The sequence below is a fragment of the Hemiscyllium ocellatum genome, chromosome 1, assembly GCF_020745735.1.
Source record: "Hemiscyllium ocellatum isolate sHemOce1 chromosome 1, sHemOce1.pat.X.cur, whole genome shotgun sequence".
Lineage (NCBI taxonomy): Eukaryota > Metazoa > Chordata > Chondrichthyes > Orectolobiformes > Hemiscylliidae > Hemiscyllium > Hemiscyllium ocellatum.
The window spans coordinates 101,535,958-101,551,433 of NC_083401.1; the positions used below are offsets into that span (position 1 = coordinate 101,535,958).

Below are 15,476 nucleotides of genomic sequence, written 5' to 3' on the forward strand. Positions count from 1 at the left end.
AATTTCAGATCAATGAGTAGACATCACCTTATCATCACATTAAGGACAGACAAGAAACGTGATCTTAGCAACACCCTCATTTAAAAAGAAATTCACTCACACAGCATTTATTGCGCATCCACAGTTGCACACGATGGCAGTGAGCAGCCTTCTTAAAGTACTGCAATCCATGTGCTGCAGGTTAACCCACAATGTCCTTCAGCAGGCAATTCCAGAATTTTCATCCAACAACAGGGAAGGAACAGTGATATATTCACTGGTGAGTGACTTGGAAGTCTAGTGGTGTTCCAACGCATCTGCTGCCCTTCTAGACAAAGTGGTCACAGTTTGGATGGTGTTGTCTAAGGATCTTTGGTGAACGTCCAGCAAAAATGGATAGAAGACAAATTCTACTTAGTAAAATCACTGAATGGTCAGATTAGGTTAGAGGTGAGATTCCCTCCAGTGTGGAAACAGGCCATTCGGCCCAACCAGTCCACACCGACCCACTGAAGAGTAACCCACTCAGACCCATTTCCCTCTGACTAACGTGACTAACACTATGGGCAAATTAACATGGCCAATTCACCCGACCTGCACATCTTTCGACTGTGGGAGGAAACCTGAGCACCCAGAGGAAACCCACACAGACACTTGGAGAAACTCCACACAGTCAGTCACCCCAGGCTGGAATCGGATCTGGGACACTGGTGCTGTGAGACAGCAATGCTAACCACTGAGTCACCGTGCTGCCCCATGAACATTTATACACAAGACCATTGGTTATACTGTTCGATACAAGAAAAAACTCCCACCGCAGCAGAGGGCCTACAGACAACTCATATCCAGCCAAGCATGAAATGTAAAACCAAGGTTCTGCCTGCCCACTTAGGTGAACATAAAAGATCTCATTATGCTACAGTCAGGGGAGTTTTGCTCAAATGTTAGGCTTGCATGTTTCTCAAGCAACATCACAGATTATCAACATATACATAATTTGATTGCTGAGAGCTGTTTGCAAAATGACTATTGCATGTCTTATACTGCAAGAAATAGAAGTCAAAAGTATTTTCATTGTCTGTAAACCAGACAACTTGATCATGAAAGGTGCTAAATAAATGAATTTTTTGAGAATGAATTGACAATGAAAGAGCACAGAAAATAATAAAAATTTTTTATTGAGATGAAAAATACTTGCACAGTTTTATTAGATTAAGGCATAACGATAACCTATGGAACAATAATGTTTTATAATACACAATTTTGTCCCTCAGAAAACCTGTTTCAAATAGGTATATGACATGCACTGTATATATTTTAAAAAATAAAGAAATATAATTCACAATCCTTCAATTCTCATTAGCTTGATCAGATTACCTAGTAAATAATATCATTTGGCATTCTGAAGGAAAAGAACAGCTATATTGTTAAAATAAGTTTGTTCAGATCTACAAGAACATGATGCAGTTTTTAATGCAGATACTTGGTAACACTGGATAGAAATATGTGTTCTATCTAAACTAATTACCATTAGATAACCAAAGAGATCAACTTCGATAATTAAGTGGTTAAATTAGATTCCAAATTCGAATTTCTGAAATAATCCAGCTAAAATGTAAAGGAAATGATCCGACAGTACATAAATGCATCTAATGTTATTGGCACCTCAAGCTATTTAATTAAAAAAAGCACAAATAGCTTTTCCAAATTATGTTCCAATGGTCAGAAGCAATCATATTAAGATTGAGTAACAATACAGTTGAAACTGAGTTCATGATTAAAATACCAAAGTTCACATCAATGCCCTAACAGCACAATGTACACAGGAACCAAAGTAACAGTTGTTATTGTATAATGAAAGATACAATGTACTACTGAAGCAATAAATATTTGGAATGGGACAAGAAATCTATAATAGATATGAAAGGTTTTAAAAACTTAACTTGCAAAATATTCATGAGGTATGTATTTTGCAAACCATCTGCAAGATTTACATTTTGGAATCTTAATTCCAGTTATAAACACAGCTCAAAAGTAAAAAAATTATGCAATTATGACAGATGAGGATGCATGAATGTACAATTTGTTTTGATCTATTACACTAGTTAGATGGAATTATTGGAATACATTTGCCACATAGATTTGAGACTTTTTTTCCAACAGCTTTTTCAATGCAGCAAATAACAAATGAAAGTTAAATGTTTAATCAAAAATGCACGCGCTGAGAAAACAATACTGGAAACCTTTTCAGTCGTACTGCATACAGATTTTAGCTCACATACCACTTAAATGGGAAGAACAAGGCTTAGGGGCAACAATCTTCATGAATTTGCAAAGTTCTTTACAGTATGCTGTAAAGAAAGGAATTATTCTTTGCAAACACTAGTGGATTACTCTTGCTTCTGTTTTGTTTACACCCATGATTTATAAGGCCTCACTGCTATGAACACTTGGAAGAGATCAAGTGTCTCCAGAGTAGTAAGAATCCTCAACAAGAGAGTGAGATGTGAGACTTGAGGAACGTTTGAATATTACTTTTACAAAAAGAAATTAAATTGTTTTAGTTACAGCAATTTATTAATATAAAATCAGACTGCTTTGCATTCCACTTAAAGTCCTTGGAATTTTAATCAATCGTCCATCACAGGAAGGTTGCTATTCATTTTTTTTAGTCATTGTAACTTTTCATACTGTGCAATGGTTCCACAAGTTGATTGTGTACATGCATCAAACCTATTGGGAAATGAAAATGTTTTGAGCAAGCAAGCTTACAAAAAATACCAAATTAATAGTTTGTTTTACTTGCAGTTTTCTGAACATGCATAAAACACGATCACATCTAACAAATTTGGTTTAGGTCATCATATAAATAAATCATATCTCAAACTACTAATCATAACCAAACTCTGCAAGCATACGTAGGAAGAACTATATACTAAGTCACATTTAGAAATATTCATTCTGATATGTGGAGAATTGTGTGTTTGATTCTTGGCATTGTTCAACAAAATAATAAGCAATTTATATTCTTCCTGGTATTTATACAGTGTAAAGACTGCATAATGTAACTTTTTTTATATTTTTGATTGGGCTCTGAAATGGGAGTAGGACTGTTTTAAATCCAAGGAGTACGAAAGGGATTGCTACATACATTTAAAACAAGTCACTAATACTTATTATTGCTTGTTCAATCTGCGAGGGATGTTTCATTGTAAACAAACTGGGAACAGAGAAAATACACAAAAGGGACAAGCAACCGGTAACGTGGCTGAGTGAGCTGTGGATTGCTAATCAACTGTTGATGACAAAAGCCTTTTGCCTGCCAACAACTATGCGATTGGCTTCAGGATGGTTGAAAACCCTGTGGATAGGAAGGATGGTGAAGTCACAGGGAAGCTACTGGAAAAAATTCGAAAGGTCATAATTAATCACCACGTGAAGACGTAAGGATGAATCAAGGATGGTCAGCATAACATTGTCAGAAGGAGACCACATGCAAAACTTGATTTAATTTCGCAAGGCGATTGGGTGTGTGAATGAGAGTAATGCAATTGAAGCAGTCTATATGGATTTAAGTCAGTTTTTTGACAAGGTGTCTGACTGCCAATTGATTTAAGAAGCTGCAAGCCCACGAGGTAGAAAATTGGCTTAGCGGCAACAAAACAGATGACAACTGAAGGGTGTTTGTATGAACTGAATCCAGTATCTAGTGGTGTACCACACTGCTTGGTACTGGTTCCCTTGATGTTTGTAGTGTACAGTCATGATCTAGACCCAAACTATGATCAGAGTAAAAAATGAGGTCTGCAGATGCTGGAGATCACAGCTGCAAATGTGTTGCTGGTCAAAGCACAGCAGGTTAGGCAGCATCTCAGGAATAGAGAATTCGACGTTTCGAGCATAAGCCCTTCAATGATGAAGGGCTTATGCTCGAAACGTCGAATTCTCTATTCCTGAGATGCTGCCTAACCTGCTGTGCTTTGACCAAACTATGATCAGCAAGTTCATAGATGACAAAAATTGGTAGCATGATAAATAGTGAGGAGATAGCCTTACACTACAGGATTATACGGTCAGATGGGTTGAACAGTGGCAAATGGAACTTAATCATGGAAAGGAGAGGGTGGGGGGAGACACATTTTGGAGAGCTAACGAAAGTGTATATGTTGACTGGTAGGACTCTCACAAGCATGAAGGATCACAGCAACATTGCAGGTATCAGGACAAATAGATAAGATGGTATTTTGAATACATGCCTTAATTTATCGAGGCACCAAATAAAGTAAAAGGTGGTTATGATGGAGCTGATATAACAAATTCCACCTCAACTGGAGTACTGTGTGCAGTTCTGGTCGCCACATGGTAAGAAAGATGCATTTGCCAAGTTTCTGCAGGTTGCCTTTGGAAAGAGACTAGATGGACTGGAGTTGGATTTTTCTTATAGCATGAAAGACTTGGAAGGAGGGAGAGAATGGGTTAAGCTGTTCCAAGTTCTGAGGGGCATAGATCTGGAAACATATTTCCCTTTAATAGAGGCGTCACGAACCAGGGATACAACTTAAAAGTAAGGATCAGGCAGTTGAAGAGTTGATTTGAAGGGAAAAAAAAAGTTAGCAAGAGTATGGTGAGTATCTGGAACTCACTGCCTAAAATAGTGCCAGAGTTGTTGCCATCAAGATATTGAAGAACTATTTAGATGAGCACTTGAAACACCACAGCACACAAGGCTACAGGCCAAATGGGAATCAAATAGATATTTGATGACTGGAATGGACACAATGGACCAAACAATTTCTGTAAAAACTCTGACCCTCTAAAACTTAGAATTCAGAAGAAAGCTGATTTCTCTCATCAGTTGCTGTAAGCAATTGATTTTAACCAATAAGTGAATAACCTTATAACTTGTGAACTGGTCATTCTATGCCTCCTGTAGGCAGGTAAAAGTACTTAAAGAAGAGATAGATCATCAAATAGCAAGTGCCGGGAGGTCAAAATGAGTATCTGAGTGAACTCTTTGGACAGGGATCACTGAACTACCTTTCCAGTTTTCCCTCTATCCATATCATTCTAACTACATGCGTGCATCTGTCCAGTGAGTTTTGTAAGGTGGTTAGAGCTTCAACAAGAAGAATTATGGATCAATAGTTCATAATTATTTACCTATCCCAATGAGATCATTCCTTATTCTTCCAAATTGATGAGACCAGTTATAAGAACTTTATTTTTAATCCCTGTACTCTTAACCTGTTGTAATAAAGGGCAACATACCATTTGCCTTCCTAATTGCTTGCTGTACCTGCATATTTTCTGATATTTCTATATGAACACATCCAAGATTCTTGAAGACACCAGCACTTAATTTGCACAACTTTTAAAAATATTGTGCTGAAGGCCCTCGTGGCACAGTAGTAGCATCCCTGCCTCTGGGCTGAGAGATCTGAGTTTAAGTCCCAGAGGTGTGTAATTATATCCGTGAACAGGTTGATTAAAAAAAAAGTTAAATATTCCCTAGCTTTTATCATGAGCATCTGTACCTACCTTGGAAATACTTCACTGTTTTAACTTTAAGTTCCAAGGTCGCATCATCATCACAAACAAAAGTGGTATGAGGGTGCTGCTGGAAGGCAGAAACGGTCCACATGTGATTTACTCCCTCTTCTATTGCCTTGTACAATGCAAATGCCTTGTGTGCTCCTGTGATGAGAATCATAACCTACGAACACAAGTGACAAGAAATTTAGTCCAGTTTATCTTCACATCACGCTTTTAAATCTAGGAGATGATTATACATAGCTGCATTCACAGATCCATTAACATACTAGTGGTTGGGCAAAAAAAAAATGCAGTTGAACTAAGAACAATCAAATGATCTGACAATGCCAATCATAAAAGCCCTTCTCTACATCTTCTGCCAACAAACCAAACTTAAACTATTAAGTTGGATTATTTGTTGACATACAATTTACAAACTAAGTTTATAAACTGCCCTTTTGATTATGTTACCAAAGTCCCAAAAACACGAACCTTTTCTCTCCAAACTTCATATCTTTGGCATCAGTTGAAGTGGGAGGAGTGACAGCGAAGACCAGAGGTCTGACAGGAAGGTAAATTTGAAGTGTAAGCTTACCTTACGTGCAGGCAGAGCACATACTGAGCAGGAGCAGACACGGGACTGCTGGGTAAATGGGGCTTCATATTTGGGCAGCTATATTACTCGGGTAGTCTCCCCCATGCATCCTCCTCCTCATCTAACCAGAAAAAGGTTCTGTGAGCCAAATTGGTAAGTGGACTAGTTTTAGTTTTTCAGTAGTCTCATTGGGAATTTGGAATAGTGGGAATGGAGGTTAAAACAGTTGAATGTTCCTCTTGCAGAATGTGGGAAGTAAAGGTATCCTGCGGACAGCATGTATGGGGAGTGCATCCAACTGCTGCTCCTCAAAAACCGTATTAGGGAGCTGGAGCTGGACCTGGATGAACTTCAGATCATTAAGGAGGCGGATGGGGTTATTGAGAGAAGTTACAAGGAGGTAGTCACAGCTCAGGTACAAGGAAGTAGATAGATTACCGTCAGGGGACGGACAGGAAACCAACAGGCAGTGCAGGGATCTCCTGTGGCCGTTCCCCCTCAACAATAAGTATACCATTTTGGATATTTTTGAGGGGGGGGGGATGACTTACCAAGGGTAAGCAATGGGGCACAGGTCTCTGGCACAAAATCTGTTCCTGTTGCTCAGAAGGGAGTGGGGAAGAGGAGCAGAGCATTAGTCATGGGGGACCCAGTGGTTAGGGGGACAGATAGGAAATTCAGTGGGAATGAGACACTCACGGTTGGTGTGTTGCCTCCCAGGAGCCAGGGTTCATGACACCACTGATTGTGTTTTCAGGATCCCTGAGGGGGAGGGGGAGCAGCCCAAGTTGAGGTCCACATTGGCACTAACGACATAGGTAGGAAGAGAGATGGGATTTAAGGCAGAGATTTAGGTAGCATGGGTAGAAGGTTAAAGCTAGAACAAACCGTTGTTGTCTCTGGTTTGTTACCCGTGCCATGTGCTAGCGAGGCAAGGAATAGGGGGAGAGAGGAGTTAAACACTTGGCTACAGGGATGATGCAGGAGGGAGGGTTTTGGATTCCTGGATAATTGGGACTCTTTCTGGGGTGGTCTTCACCTGAACCAGAGGGGTACCAATATCCTGGTGGCGGTGTTGCTAATGCTCTTTGGGTGGATTTAAACTAATTCAGCAGGGGAACCCAAATTGTACTTAGACTGTACAGGAGGTTAAGAGTACTGAGGTCTGAAATAAGGTTTCAAGGTTGCAAGAGGGCACCAGCAAGCAAAAAGTGTGTCTACTTCAAAGCCAGGAGCATCCAGAATAAGATGGGAGAACTTGCAGCAGCATGGGTTGGTACCTGGGACTTCAATTTTGTGGCCATTTTGGAGACATGGAAAGAGCAGGGACATGAATGGTTGCTGCAGGTCCCGGGATTTAGGTGTTTCAGGGGGTTGGCATTGTTAGCAAGGACAGTATTACAGTTGCAGAAAGGACGTGGAAGGACTCATCTGCTGAGGTAGTATGGGCTAAGGTTCCTCATTCCTGAAGAAGGGCTTATGCCCGAAATGTCGAATCTCCTGTTCCTTGGATGCTGCCTGACCTGCTGCGCTTTTCCAGCAACACATTTTCAGCTCTGGGCTAAGGTTACAAACAGGAAAGGAGAGCTCACCCTGTTGGGAGATTTCTATATTTCCAGAGATGTAGAGGAAAGGAGAACAAAGATGATTCTTAAACAGAGCGGGAGTGACAGCATAGTTGCTATGGGGGACTTTAACTTTCCAAATATTGATGGGAATACTATAGTTCAAGCGCTGTAGAAAGGGGATTTAACTTTCCAAACATAGGCTGGGACTGCCATAGTGTTTAGGGTTTAGATGGAGAGGAATTTGTGCGTACAAGAAAATTTTCTGATTCAGTATGTGGATGTACCTACGAGAAGGTGCAAAACTTGACCTACTCTTGGGAAATAAGGCAGGGCAGGTGACTGAGGTGTCAGTGGGGGAGCAATTTGGGGCCAGCGACCATAATTCTATTAGATTTAAAATAGTGATGGAAGAGGATAAACCAGATCTAAAAGTTGAAGTCCTAAATTGGAGAAAGGCCACTTTTGATGGTATTAGGCAAGAATGTTCGAAAGCTGATTGGGGGCAGATGTTCGCAGGTAAAGGGATGGCTGGAAAATGGGAAGCCTTCAGAAATAAGAATCCAGAGAAAGTATATTCCTGTTAGGGTGAAAGGAAAGGCTGGTAGGTATAGGGAATGCTGGATGACTAAAGAAATTGAGGGTTTGGTTAAGAAAAAGAAGGAAGCATATGTAAGGTATAGACAGGATAGATCAAGTGAATCCTTAGAAGAGTATAAAGGAAGTAGGAGTATACTTCAGAGGGAAAACAGGAGGGTAAAATAGGGGACATGAGACAGCTTTGGCAAACAGAATTAAGGAGAATCCAAAGGGTTTTTAAAAACACATCAAGGACAAAAAGGTAACTAGGGAGAGATAGGGCCCATCAAAGATCAGCAAGGCAGCCTTTGTATGGAGCCGCAGAAAATGGGGGAGATACTAAGTGAGTATCTTGCATCAGTATTTACTGTGGAAAAGGACATGGAAGATATAGACTGTAGGGAAATAGATGGTGACACCTTGCAAAATGCCTAAGTTACAGAGGAGGAAATGCTGGATATTGTGAAACTCAAAGGTGGATCAATCCCCAGGACCTGATCAGGTGTATCCTAGAACTCTGTGGGAAGCTAGAGAAGTGATTGCTGAGCTTGTTGCTGAGATATTTGTATCATCAATAGTCACAGGTGAGATGCCGGTAGACTGGAGGTTGGCTAATGTGGTGCCACTGTTTAAGAAGGGCAGTAAAGACAAGTCAGGGAACTATACACCAGCGAACCCGACGTCAGTGGTAGGCAAGTTGTTGGAGGGAATCCTGAGGGACAGGATGCTCATGTATTTGGAAAGGCAAGGACTGATTCAGGATTGTCAACATGGCTTTGTGTGTGGAAAATCATGTCTCACAAACTTAATTCAGTTTTTTGAGGAAGTAATAAAAGGAGATTGATGAGGGCAGAGCGGTAGATGTGATCTACTTGGACTTCAGTAAGGCGTTAGACAAGGTTCCCCATAACAGACTGATTTAGCAAGGTTAAATCTCACGGAATACCAGGAGAACTAGCCATTTGGATACGAACTGGCTCAAAGGTAGGAGACAGAGGGTTGTTTTTCAGACTGGAGACCTGTGACCAGTGCAGTGCCACAAGGATCGGTACTGGGTCCTCAACTTTTGTCATTTACATAAATGATTTGGATGCATGCATAAAAAGGTACAGTTAATAAGTTTGCAGATGACACCAAAATTGGAAGTTTAGTGGACAGCGAAGAGGGTTACCTCAGATTACAACAAGATCTTGACCAGATGGGCCAATGGTCAGAGAACAGGTAGATGGAATTTAATTCAGATAAATGAGAGGTGCTGCATTTTGGGAATGCAAATCTTAGCAGGACTTATATACTTAATGGTAAGGTCCTAGGGAGTGTTGCTGAACAAAGAGACCTTGGAGTGCAGGTTCATAGCTCCTTGAAAGTGGAGTCGCAGGTAGATAGGATAGTGAAGGCGGCGTTTGGCATGCTTTCCTTTATTGGTCAGAGTATTGAGTACAGGAATTGGGACATCATGTTGAGGCTGTACAGAACATTGATTAGATTAGATTAGATTACTTACAGTGTGGAAACAGGCCCTTCGGCCCAACGAGTCCACACCGACCCGCCGAAGCTCAACCCACCCATACCCCTACATTTACCCCATACCTAACACTACAAGCAATTTAGCATGGCCAATTCACCTGACCTGCACATCTTTAGAGGAAAGAAGATCACCCGGAGGAAACCCACGCAGACACGGGGAGAACGTGCAAACTCCACACAGTCAGTCGCCTGAGTCGGGAATTGAACCCGGGTCTCAGGCGCTGAGACAGCAGTGCTAACCACTGTGCCGCCCATTGGTTAGACCACTGTTGGAATATTGCATGCAATTCTGGTCTCATTCCTAGCGGAAAGATGTTGTGAAACTCGAAAGGATTCAGAAAAGATTTACAAGAATGTTGCCAGGGTTGGAGGATTTGAGCTATAGGGAGAGGCTGAACAGGCTGGGGTTGTTTTCCCTGGAGCAATGGAGGCTGAGGGGTGACCTTATAGAGGTTTACAAAATTATGATGGGCATGGATTGGGTAAATAGGCAAAGTCTTTTCCCTGGGTTCAGGAGCCCAGAACTAGAAGACATAGGTTTAGGGTGGGTGGGGAAAGATATAAAAGGGACTTAAGAGGCAACTTTTTCACACAGAGGGTGGTACGTGCATGGAATGAGCTGACAGACGAAATGGTGGAGGCTGGTACAATTGCAACATTTAAGAGTCATTTGGATGGGTATGTGAATAGGAATGCTTTGGATGGATATGGGCCGGGTGCTGGCAGGTGGGACTAGATTGGATTGGGATATCTGGTCGGTATGGATGGGTTGGACTGAAGGGTCTGTTTCTATGCTGTACATCTCTAATGACTAACAACTACTGCAGGTCCTTGATAGGTATGTACCTGCCAGGCAGGCAGGAAGTTGTGAAGCACAGGAACCCTGGTTTACCAAGGAAGTTTAATCTCTTGTCAAGAGGAAGGTGGCAGCTTAATGTTAAAATAAGATGTGAAGGCTCAGTTAGAGCACTTGAGAGTTACAAATTAGCCAGGAAAGACCTAAAGAAAGAGTTAAGAGGAGCTAGGAGAGGACATGAGCAGTCGTTGGCAGATAGGATCAAGGAAAACCCTAAAGTCTTCTATAGGTATATCAGGAATACAAGAATGATTAGAGTAAAATTAGGGCCAATCAAGGATAGTAGCAAGAAGTTGTGCATGGAGTCAGAGGAGATACGGAGGCATTAAATGAACATTTTTCATCAGTATTCACATTAGAAAAAGACAATGCTGGCGAGGAAAATACAGAGATACATGCTACTAGACTAGATAGAATGGAGATTCACAAGGAGATGGTGTTAGCAATTCTGGAAAATATATATTAAAAAAAAAATCGATAAGTCCACTGGCCTGGATGGGATTTCTCCCAGGTTTCGATGGGAAGCCAGGGAGGAGTTTGCAGAGCCTTTGGCTTTGAACTTTATGTTGTCATTGTCTACAGGAATAGTGCCAGAAGACTGGAGGATAGCAACTGTTGCCCCCTTGTTCAAGGGGTGGAGAGACAACCCTGGTAATTACAGAGCAGTGAGCCTTCATTTGGTAGTGGGTAAAGTTTTGGAAAAGGTTGTAAGATTTATAATCATTTGGAAAGGAAAAAAATCAATTAGGGATAGTCAACACTGTTTTGTGAAGGGCAGGTCGTGCATCACAAACCTTACTGAATTCTTTGACAGGTAATCAAACAGGTGGATGAGGGTAAAGTGGTTGATTTGGTGTATATGGATTCCAGTAAGGCGTTTGATAAGATTCCCCACAGTAGGCTATTACACAAAATAGAGGCATAGGATTGAGGGAGATTTAATGGTTTGGATCAGAAATTGGCTAGCTGAAAGACAGAGGGTGGTGAGTGATGAGAAATGTTCATCCTGGAGTTCAGTTACTAGTCGTGTACCACAAGGATCTGTTTTGGGGCGACTGCTGTTCGTCATTTTCATAAGCGACCTGGATGAGGGTGGAGAAGGATGGGTTAGTATATTTTCAGATGATACTAAGGTCATGATTTGGAGATGCTGGTGTCGGACAGGGGTGTACAAAGTTAAAAGGTGGTTGATTAGCACCTGATGAAGGTGCAGCGCTCTGAAAGCTAGTGTGGTCCAATTAAACCTGTTGGACTATAACCCAGTGTTGTGCGATTTTTAACTTTGGACACTAAGGTTGGTAGAGAGTTATAGATGTAGGTTACACAGGGACAAAGATAGGCTGCAGAGCTGAGTTGAAAGGTGGGAAAATGGTGTTTAATAGAGAAAAGTGTGAGGTGTTTCACTTTGAAAGGGGCAACAGGAATGCAGAGTATGGGCTAATTGTAAGATTCTTGGTAGTGTAGATGAGCAAAGAGATCTTGGTGTCCATGTACATAGATCCCTGAAAGTTGTCACCCAGGTTGATAGGGTTGTGAAGAAACCATAGGGTGTGTTAGCTTTTATTAGTCAAGGGATTGAGTTTTGGAACCAAGAGGTCATGCTAGTATGGAGGTCTTATGAGGAAAGATTAAGGGACTTGAGGCTGTTTTCATTACACAGAAGAAGATTGAGAGGTGACTTAATCGAGGCACACAAGGTAATGAAAGGATTAGGTAGAGTGGACAGTGAGAGCCTTCGTCCTTGAATGGAGATGGCTAGCTTTAAATTGGAGGGGGGGAGAGAAGGGGGAGGGGGGGGAGAGAGAGGGGGAGAGAGGTAGGTACAGGACAGATGTCAGAGGTAGATTCTTTACGCAGAGAGTAGTAGAGGTTTGGAATACACTGCCTGCTATAGTGGTAGACTCACCAACGTTAAGGGCATTTAAATGGTCATTGGATAGTCATATGGATGAAAATGCAATTGTGTAGGTTAGGTGGCCTTGAGAATGGTTCAATATTAAGAGCTGAAAGGCCTGTACTGCACTGTAATGCTCTATGTTCTAAGCTGTGGAAATGAATGATAGAGAATTCCTTCCAACGACTTGCCTGCCACAAAGAACCCTGAAAAACTTGGAATATTACATGTATTACCTGTATTGGATTTCAACAAACTGCCATGATTATTGAGAAGTAAAAGCAGCTGATCGGAAGAATCCTTACAGAAAGGCAACCATGTCTCTAGCCAAGAATTTATCTCCTTAAATCTATACTCATTATCACATAGCATGGGTAATATTTTTAAAGATTACAATTCTTCAAGTCTTTCTACTCAATGCCTATTGCCTCCTTTCATGAGGCCTAAATCACCTTGTGTGTGTGACTGGTCCTAACTACAAGAGCTCCAGCTGACTGGGTTCCCTCTCCAGAAACTTTAGGTATGCTTCATGATGATATTTTACTTTGGTAACCATAGTTGAATAAGTGGAGGATGGTGTGGGGAAACTAAGTTTGACACAAACACAGACTTTGAGGCCAATGTCTCAGACTTTTCTGAATTGCAAAAAGGTATGTACAGCAGTTTTCCCTGGTGCATCAGAGGCTGAGAAGTGACCTTATAGAGGATTTAAAAAATCATGAGGGGCTTGGATAGGATAAATAGACAAGGTCTTTTCCCTGGCATGGGGGAGCCCAGAACTAGACGGCATAGGTTTAGAGTTGGGGGGGGGGAGAAGATATAAAAGGGACCTAAAGGGCAACTTTTTCAGGCAGAGGGTAGTTCATGTATGGAATAAGCTGCCAGAGGAAATGGTGGAGGTTGGTACAATCACAACATTTAAAAGGCATCTGGATGGGTATACGAATAGGAAGGGTTTAGAGGGATATGAGCCAAGTGCTGGCAAATGGGACCAGATTAGGTTAGGATATTTGGTCGGCATGGACAAGTTGGACTGAAGGGTCTGTTCCCGTGCTGTACGTCTCCATGATGTTTGCTGCTCCAGTAAAGTAACATCCCATAAAGACACCAGAGGCAAAGACAAATTCAGTAAAATAGATTGTCTCACTATTCTCCAATGCAGGAGAAAAGAAAGGGAGGTGGGATGACAGACAGAGCGACAGACAAGTGTTTTGCTGTAGCAGGGAGAGATGTATAGCAGCTTCCAAACCCCAACAGCTACTGACAGTTAAAATTCTGGTTCTGCGGGAGCTTGAGCCTGCCCTCATGCTCCATCTGCTGTTCCAAATATAAAAAATAAAATCCAAGGCCTCACAAGTGGTTTATTTTATTGACTGCAACAGACTACTTGTCACCTCTGTCTCAAATCTCTTCACACAAACAAAACTAGGACAAAATACACCTCTGAAAGCTATATCTTCGTCATACTATACATCACCTCTTTGGCGTCCATCACTGTTCCAACACCTACAGTTAATGCCATGGTAGGTACTTTTGACAAGTCACCATCAAAAAACCTTGCGTTTGCCAGAATGGTTTCTTTCGCTAATGTTTTCACCCTTGTTCTTGATACCAGACTTGATCCAGGCTCATTGAAAGCAATGTGTCCATCAGGACCAATACCTGGTAGAAATAAAAGTTAACCTTTATTCTATAAACAATATAATGTACTTTGAGTGAGCATTAACATATACAATAATACTGAAAATATAATTGTTACACTATTGGAAGTGATTCAAAATATTGACACATTTTTTGGGCGGCACGGTGGCACAGTGGTTAGCACTGCTGCCTCACAGCGCCAGGGACCTGGGTTCAATTCCTACCTCAGGCGACTGACTGTGTGGAGTTTGCACATTCTCCCTGTGTCTGCGTGGGTTTCCTCCGGGTGCTCCGGTTTCCTCCCACAGTCCAAAGATGTGCGGGTCAGGTGAATTGGCCATGCTAAATTGCCCATAGTGTTAGGTAAGGGGTATATGTAGGGGTAGGGGTATGGGTGGGTTGCGCTTCGGCGGGTCGGTGTGGACTTGTTGGGCCGAAGGGCCTGTTTCCACACTAAGTAATCTAATCTTAAATGCTTGATCAGTAAATCAGTTTTAAAATGGCACAAAACAGAATTGAGTACATGTCCAGCAGTACAACTATCACAAAATATTTCCAAAAATGTTTTCTCAATAAGAAGTTCAACAATAAATGTTCAGCAGCACTGACCGTAGTTTGTAAATGAGCTGGTAACTTCACATTTGCAAGCAATAAGGGAATTCTGCTAGCTTGTCGTCATGTGACGCAGCTATCACATACCAAATAACTCAAGTTGAAAATGTTTTGTTAACTCATTAAGTGTTTTTGTCTCAGATGTGGTTTAGAGGATTATACTTTTAATAGCATCAGGAGATTGTTGGTTGAAGTCCCAATGTAGAGACTCAAAGTCATCATGCAACACCGGAGTTCTGTACTGTTGAGATTCTCTCTTTTGGATGTGATGTTAAACAAAAGCTGGTTTATTTAGATGGGCAAAGTGTACATTTTCTGTTGTTTGCTGCAATTGGTTGGAGTTATCCTTTCAGCACATTTTAAAGCTTACTTATTAAAATATTGATTCAGCTGTGTGTTTTTTTTAAAACCAAGAGTGTACTCAAACTACTTCTTGCTTCAGTGCAACTGTAGCCTTGATTGTTAAAATTCAGTTCTGGTGAAAGAGTTACTGTAAAGAAAGGACTGCTCACAACTGCTACTTTGGTTCAACTTGCCACCAACTGCAGTAAACTTGCTGCCACTGCTGTGAGCACATCATAAACCCCCAGCCTGTGCTATTCTATGGCAGTGCACATAATACAAATTCAACTTTGTGTTAAGTATATCGGTGCACAACTATAATGTGCACCAATGAGATCTCACACTTGCATATAC

The 15,476-nt window shown here is 41.3% G+C and overlaps 1 protein-coding gene across 1 annotated transcript in view; it reads right to left on the reverse strand.

The window, feature by feature from the left end:
* Nucleotides 1-1,136: 1,136 nt before the first annotated feature.
* Nucleotides 1,137-15,476, reverse strand: part of gnpda2 (glucosamine-6-phosphate deaminase 2) — a 32,677-nt gene continuing 18,337 nt past the window's right edge. The window contains exons 5-7 of the mRNA XM_060831064.1: nt 14,005-14,189; nt 5,518-5,692; nt 1,137-2,712 (exon numbers count right to left, since the gene is read on the reverse strand). Of these exons, the coding sequence (XP_060687047.1) occupies nt 2,648-2,712; nt 5,518-5,692; nt 14,005-14,189 (425 nt within the window). The 3' untranslated portion in view covers nt 1,137-2,647. The remainder of the gene's footprint in view (nt 2,713-5,517; nt 5,693-14,004; nt 14,190-15,476) is intronic.